The 7,581-nt window shown below is 46.0% G+C and overlaps 1 protein-coding gene across 1 annotated transcript in view; it reads left to right on the forward strand.

Annotated features, from left to right (window-relative positions):
* The window catches only part of LOC133358343 (protein QNR-71-like), a 29,498-nt gene extending 22,253 nt beyond the window's left edge, over positions 1-7,245 (forward strand). The window contains exons 10-12 of the mRNA XM_061576619.1: positions 1,514-1,722; positions 3,054-3,141; positions 6,237-7,245. Of these exons, the coding sequence (XP_061432603.1) occupies positions 1,514-1,722; positions 3,054-3,141; positions 6,237-6,402 (463 nt within the window). The 3' untranslated portion in view covers positions 6,403-7,245. The remainder of the gene's footprint in view (positions 1-1,513; positions 1,723-3,053; positions 3,142-6,236) is intronic.
* The last annotated feature ends 336 nt before the right edge of the window (positions 7,246-7,581 follow it).

Below are 7,581 nucleotides of genomic sequence, written 5' to 3' on the forward strand. Positions count from 1 at the left end.
ATCACACGTGAAATCACATCACTTTATTTTTATTTAATTTTTGTGATTTTATTTCGTTGTTTTCATTTTTTTACTATTTTTTCACCTACGTGACTTTGCCGAAAAACCAAAGAGTATGTCACGTCATCTTCTTGGTTCTTTCGGTCAAGTCACGTAGAAGGGAAGTAATAAAATAATAAAAAATAAAACATAATAAAATACAATTCTCACGACGTTTCGGCCACAACGCAAGCAGCCGTCCTCAGGTGAAGAACAGGTCTGTCGGAAAGACAACGTCTGAATGAACACCACCAAGCTTGGCAGCGTATATTTAAGCTGCTGGGTTAGGGGAGGAAGGGCGCCTTGACAAAGGAATTTGCATGTCAACAGAGGAATTTAGCATATTTATGGGAAATGCAGATATGGGATTAGTCACGACTTGTGGAATGCGTAGGAGGTGGGGGGGGGTCTCAAAGTGGGTGGCCAGCACCACGCCCGGCCGCCTTTGTCTCCCCCAGTGGCGATGTTTTTTCACACCGCGCCAGCTACTCATTTGAGGCTGAGTCGACCTAGGGAAGGCCCTAATCCTCACCCTAAGGAATCTATCCCCCCAGGGAAGCCTTCAAGTTCGTCGTTGCGTGCGCATCAAACCTCCTCCTCTAATTCTAGATTTGAAGCTTTCGTGACTGCAAGGATTCATATTCTTAGGTTTTTTCGGTAAAGTCACGTAGGTAAAAAATTTAATTAATAAAAATAAAAGTAAAATTAAAAATTAAAAAAAAAATCACGACGTTTCGGAGGCAACACAAGCTTCCGTCTTCAGGTGGAACCGTCACAGCCACGACAGCTGTATCAAGTAAATGAGAGATTCCAAGAGCTACCACCCCGTATATATACTGAGTTCACTCCCGAACTCATCCTTAAATAATTATTCATGCGGAGCCACCGTTAGTGGACATGCACGCTCCACACATGTGTTTCTAGCCAACGACAACCTTTTTGGCGGCGTTTCATCGGAACCCTGTTAGCCTGTAGGATTTCGTGGCAGTTTGCTGCATCTCTTCGGGGCCGTCCATAAATGACGTCACGCAATTTTGCACGATTTTTCACCCCCCCCCCCCCACTCGTCACGTGGCGTCACAAAAAGTCAGACCCCCTCCCCCTCAAATATGACGTCACAAAGCTCTGCCCCCCCCCCCCCATAAAAAAAACATATTTCCATTTTGAAAATAAAACATGCTTCAAATCGCTATTGTAGTGCGCATTTAATGTGGCGCTGCACTCTGATGTTGCAGGAGAAAACATTTATTAAAACAGTCTATTTAATTAAGTAGAACCTGTTGCTTACATTCATCTAAAGTTGCGCATTTTGATGTATCGTCACATTTCCCAAATACCCCCTCCTCTCGTCACACATCGTCACAAATATCTGACCCCACCCCCCCTAGGTGCGTGACGCAATTTATGAACGACGCACCAACTAAAATATTCCGACTTTCCCCATGCCCTCACCTCCCCCCACCCCCCCACACAGCCTGCCCACGCAGGTGTGCACGGTGGTGTCCGACGCTTCGTGCGTCACCGCGCAGAGCTCCGCTTGCCGCAACGTGAGTGGCGCCGGCGGCGGCTGCGAGATTGCCGTGCAGGAGAGCTTCAACGCGAGCGGCACCTACTGCCTCAACGTGACCCTCTCGGACGACGTGAGCCTCGCGGTGTCCAGCACGCAGGTCACCGTCGGACCAGGTGCGTGCGCACGGTGACCCCACCCCTCAATGCTCGTCCCATCTCGCGTAGGGATTTTTTTTATTTTTTTATTTTTTTTCCACTGCCACAACCGAGCCGTGCCAGGGCCGTGCCGTGCTGTGCCGTGCCGCCGACGCGTCGCGCGCGGTGAACGTGACGGAAATAGCCAGGCCCCGGTGTCTATCCTGCAACGGATCACACACAGTACACACACAGTACACACACACAGTACACACACAGTACACACACTGAACACACAACACACAGAACACACACAGAACACACACAGTACACACACAGTACACACACAACACAAACAGTACACACACACACAGTACACACACTGAACACACACACAACACAAACAGTACACACACAGTACACACAACACACAGTACACACACAGTACATACACAGAACACACAGAACACACACAGAACACAACACACACACAACACACAGTACACACACTGAACACACACACAACACAAACAGTACACACACAGAACACACACACAACACACACACAACACAAACAGTACAGACACAGAACACACACAGAACACTCACACAACACAAACAGTACACATGCAGTACACACACTGAACACACACTGAACACACACAGTAGACACACTGAACACACACACAACACAAACAGTACACACATAACACAGAGTACACACACGGAACACACACAGTACACACACAGAACACACACAGAACACACAGGACATACACAATACACACAGAACACACAGCACACACACAGAACACACAGGACAAACACAGTACATCCACAGTACACACACAGAACACACACTACTACACACGTAGAACACAATGTTGTCCCATGTCCCACCACGTAGCCACATGCAGATGGAGTTCAAACTGCGTAGCCTCAAGAATTTTGGCTAGAAATGGGTCTGCCGCATATACAGCGGGAAAAGTCGCTCAAACTGGGGCCGCACTCATCCAGCAGTGGATTTACGGGGAGGAGAGGGGGGGGGGTTACACGTACGGCGTTGTTGCATCTTGACTTATTTTTATTTATTCTAGATTTGAAGCTTTCGTGACTGCAAGGATTCATATTCTTAGGTTTTTTCGGTAAAGTCACGTAGGGAAAAAACATTAAAATTAATAAAAGTAAAATAAAATAAATAAACGGAGTGGTAGCTCCTGCAATCTCTCATTTACTTGATACAGCTGTCGTGGCTGTGACGGTACCACCTGAAGACGGAAGCTTGTGTTGCCTCCGAAACGTCGTGATTTTTATTTTATTTTACTTACATTAATTTTAATGTTTTTTTTTGCTGGTTCTCATGCCCGCAGATGGATCTGGCTCATCTTCGGCCCTGAAGTCGGCCATCGTTGCCGGCGTTTTTCTGGCCATCGCCGGAGCCGCCGTCTACGTGAATCGGTGAGTTTGCGGCCCCCTCGGCGCAGAAATAGACGGCGACGACGTTCGGAATGAAACGGCTGACTTTTTAAAACGTCCACTTGACGTTCGGTAGACGTCCAGTTGTCAGAAACGTCCAGTTGACGTTCGGTAGTTGTCCAATTGTCAGGTGACTCAGAGGACGAACGCTCACGTCACGTCTCGGCCGCCCCAGCGGTGAGATGTTAACTACCTCGCCTGGTATGCAGGAGGTTGTGGGATCGATCCTAACCCCCGACGCCTGCTGCTGTATATTTGGATGTTCTCCCCGTGGTCGCGTGGATTTTTCTACGGGGTCCTCCGGTTTTTCTCTTCCAACATTTAGAATCGACATCGCGCCTTGAGTCTTTGGCTACTGCAGTAGCCGTGTGGAGTTCCAGATGCAAATCACGGGTAGCAAATTTGTGAATGACGAGTGAATACCGTACGCACGCACAACAAAACAACTTTGCGTAAAAATGTCGGTGTCTTTTAGAATCAAAACCAGCCTCTTCGTTTATTCTGGAGAAATCCGATGAGCGGTGAAGCACTTATTCACAGATGCTCAGAAAGTTACATCAACAAAAAATACAAAAACACGATAAGGGTGCAGAGTGTAGTAAAGGAAAGCAAATCAATACAAAGACATCCGGAAAATGAATAAAGTACAGAAACTCCTCTACATACGAACGTTCATCTTATAAACTTTCGGTACATCCAGTTGCTTGTTCGGACCGAGAGTCGTTAAGTTCAAGCGCTGCGCAATATATGGTGGTGGTGGCATCAACATCTGCAGAACGTGAAGAACCAGTGGCATCTACATCTGCAGAACGTGAAGAACCAGTGGCATCTACATCTGCAGAACGTGAAGAACCAGTGGCATCTACATCTGCAGAACGTGAAGAACCAGTGGCATCTACATCTGCAGAACGTGAAGAACCAGTGGCATCTACATCTGCAGAACGTGAAGAACCAGTGGCATCTACATCTGCAGAACGTGAAGAACCAGTGGCATCTACATCTGCAGAACGTGAAGAACCAGTGGCATCTACATCTGCAGAACGTGAAGAACCAGTGGCATCTACATCTGCAGAACGTGAAGAACCAGTGGCATCTACATCTGCAGAACGTGAAGAACCAGTGGCATCTACATCTGCAGAACGTGAAGAACCAGTGGCATCTACATCTGCAGAACGTGAAGAACCAGTGGCATCTACATCTGCAGAACGTGAAGAACCAGTGGCATCTACATCTGCAGAACGTGAAGAACCAGTGGCATCTACATCTGCAGAACGTGAAGAACCAGTGGCATCTACATCTGCAGAACATGAAAAACCATTGGCATCCAGATCTGCAGATGACGGAAAGCAATATTGACCTCACAAATGCGAATTATCGAACTGACCTTTGCATAAATGCCGCAAATCTTGCAGTTTAAAAATAATAAACACCCCCAGGGCTCGCGGCTTTGTCCGGTGAGTTGAATTTCCTCCCAGACCTCCAGCCATGGCAGTTGTCGATTGTATCCCCTCGCTTCCTGAGGCACACACCCCGCACTCCCCACTTCTCCTCTATCAGTTGCCCCCCTTTTATACAACAACAACTGGTTAATTCCTGATTGGAGTGACTCAATCCTGTTTGGAGCGGTTCAATCCTGTTTGGGGTGGTTCAATCCTATTTTGGGTGGATTAATTCCCTATGGAGTGGCTCAGTCCCGTTTGGGGCAGCTCAAACCTGGTTGGAACGGTTCAATCCTGTTTGGGGTGGTTCAAACTTGTGTGGGGCGGTTAAATTCTGTTTGGGGTGGTTCAATCCTGTTTGGGGCGGATTAATTCACTATGGAGCGGCTCAGTCCCGTTCGGGGCAGCTCAAACCTGGTTGGAACGGTTCAATCCTGTTTGGGGCGGCTCACCCAATTCCACCGGAGTACAGTATTACGTTGTTGTCCTTCCCTAGCCGCACCTCCGACTAGCACGGTTGGCTACGTACGGTGTGAAAGAAGTTCAACATGCGTACATAAAAGCTGGACGTAACGTGTCGTGCACAATTAGATTTGAACCGTTGCAGTTTCAGTATCAAATTTATATTTAAAGCTTTCGTGACTGCAGGGATTCATCTTCATGGTTCTTTCGGTAAAGTCACGTAGAAGGGAAGTAGTAAAATAATAAAAATAAAACACAATAAAATTATTCTCACGACGTTTCGGCCACAACGCAAGCAGCCGTCCTCAGGTGAAGACCAGGACCAGGACCTTTTTTAATTAAATAATTGTATTGTGTTTTATTTTTATTATTTTATTACTTCCCTTCTACGTGACTTTACCGAAGAAACCAAGAAGAGTTTCAGTATCGTTCGTGGAATAACGCAAAGCGATTTGTGTGTTTGAACTTACTTCACACCGTACGTAGTCAACCTGTGCTGATCAGAGAAGGACACACAAACTAAACACAAAAACGCAGTTCTAAAGAAATACGTTTTCAATCTGGATGATTTCAAAGTGCATAGCTCCAGTGGCTTCCTAATATTGGTAACAAGAGACCCATAGAGACCCACAGAGATCCAGAAACTTGTATAGAACCTAATTCTACATTTGAAGCTTTCGTGACTGCAAGGATTCATACTCTTAGTGCATCACTTGATGCAGCAAATCTGGCTGTGACGGTCCCACCTGATGACGGAGACTTGTGTTGCCTCCGAAACGTCGTGATTTTATTGTTTTATTTTTATTAATTTTAATTTCATTTTTTACCTACGTGACTTTACCGAAAGAACTAAGGGTTTTTTTTTCTTCTTGGTTCTTTCGGTAAAGTCACGTAGAAGGGAAGTAATAAAATAATAAAAAATAAATAATAAAATAATAAAAACAAATATTTTTATTATTTTATTACTTCCCTTCTACGTGACTTTACCGAAAGAACCAAGAAGATGAATCCCTGCAGTCACGAAAGCTTTAAATCGAAACACTAAAAGTTTGTATAGAACCGTACATACACCGCACCTCCGTTGGCACGGTTGGCTACGTACGGTGCGAAAGAACTTCAACGTATCGTACACGCATACTCGTTTGTTCCACCCCCCCGCCCGCCACCCACCCACAGGCGATTCAAAGAATACTCGCCCGTCTACCAGCACGTGGCAGAGAACGGAGCGGCTGCCGGTGGATCGTGGGCTTCTTACGCCGGGATGCGGAGGCTTCTGGGCCTGGGCAGAAACGAAGAGGCCAGTCCGCTGCTCGCGACGGCGGCCACTGGGCGCGTCGTCTGAGCCGAGCCGTCTCTGGCAAGGTGGCCGGCAACCAGGCGGCTGTCTGTGAGATGCAAGTCAACCCTCGATAATATCACTGGTCAACACACTTTTTCTGGCATAAGGTATTCCAACGGTTTTAATGTAATTTTGGGGTGCCGATTCCAAATCAGTGTTTGTCTATCACATGAGGTTTTTGAGATGTCAAATATTGCATTTTCAATAAAAACTGCGGAAGAAAAATGTTAAATAAATGTGGATGTCTACGTAAAATTATCATATAAACACACTATCCTAAAAATACAGCACCATATTTTAACACTGAAGCAGTCACTGACTCGCAACAACTTGCAATCATAAGTGACAGAGTTAATTTCGGGTAAAATCAATGAAAATAGGGTATGCCGATAGCATATAAATGAGATGTGATAGGGAAAATCTGAGATCAGATTTGGAATCAGCACCCTGAAATTAGTCTAAAACAGCTGCAAAAGTCCAGGCCAGAAAAACATGCTTTTTTTGTTGACCAGTTATAAGCACGTTACAGAGACGCCAGTACTTACGAACGAGTTAAGTTCCAGAGGTGCTGTTCGTAAGTCGATTTGTTCGTAAGTCGATTTGTTCGTAAGTCGATTTGTTTGTGAGTTCAACTTTACTCCTGTCGATTCCAGACACGTTGTACGGCGTGTACACTAAACACGGGTAATGACTTTAAAATGTGTTTAATCTCCTGTAGATGCCACTTGTTCTTCATGTTCTGCAGATGTAGATGCCACTGGTTCTTCACGTTCTGTAGATGTAGATGCCACTTGTTCTTCACGTTCTGCAGATGTAGATGCCACTGGTTCTTCACGTTCTGCAGATGTAGATGCCACTGGTTCTGCACGTTCTGCAGATGTAGAAGCCACTGGTTCTTCACATTCTGCAGATGTAGATGCCACTGGTTATTCACGTTCTGCAGATGTAGAAGCCACTGGTTCTGCACGTTCTGTAGATGTAGATGCCACTGGTTCTGCACGTTCTGCAGATGTAGAAGCCACTGGTTCTTCACATTCTGCAGATGTAGATGCCACTGGTTATTCACGTTCTGTAGATGTAGATGCCACTTGTTCTTCACGTTCTGCAGATGTAGATGCCACTGGTTCTTCACGTTCTGCAGATGTAGATGCCACTGGTTCTGCACGTTCTGCAGATGTAGAA

This window comes from Lethenteron reissneri, chromosome 61 (assembly GCF_015708825.2).
Source record: "Lethenteron reissneri isolate LAM-NWPU_2019-01 chromosome 61, ASM1570882v1, whole genome shotgun sequence".
NCBI classification, from domain to species: Eukaryota; Metazoa; Chordata; class Hyperoartia; order Petromyzontiformes; family Petromyzontidae; genus Lethenteron; species Lethenteron reissneri.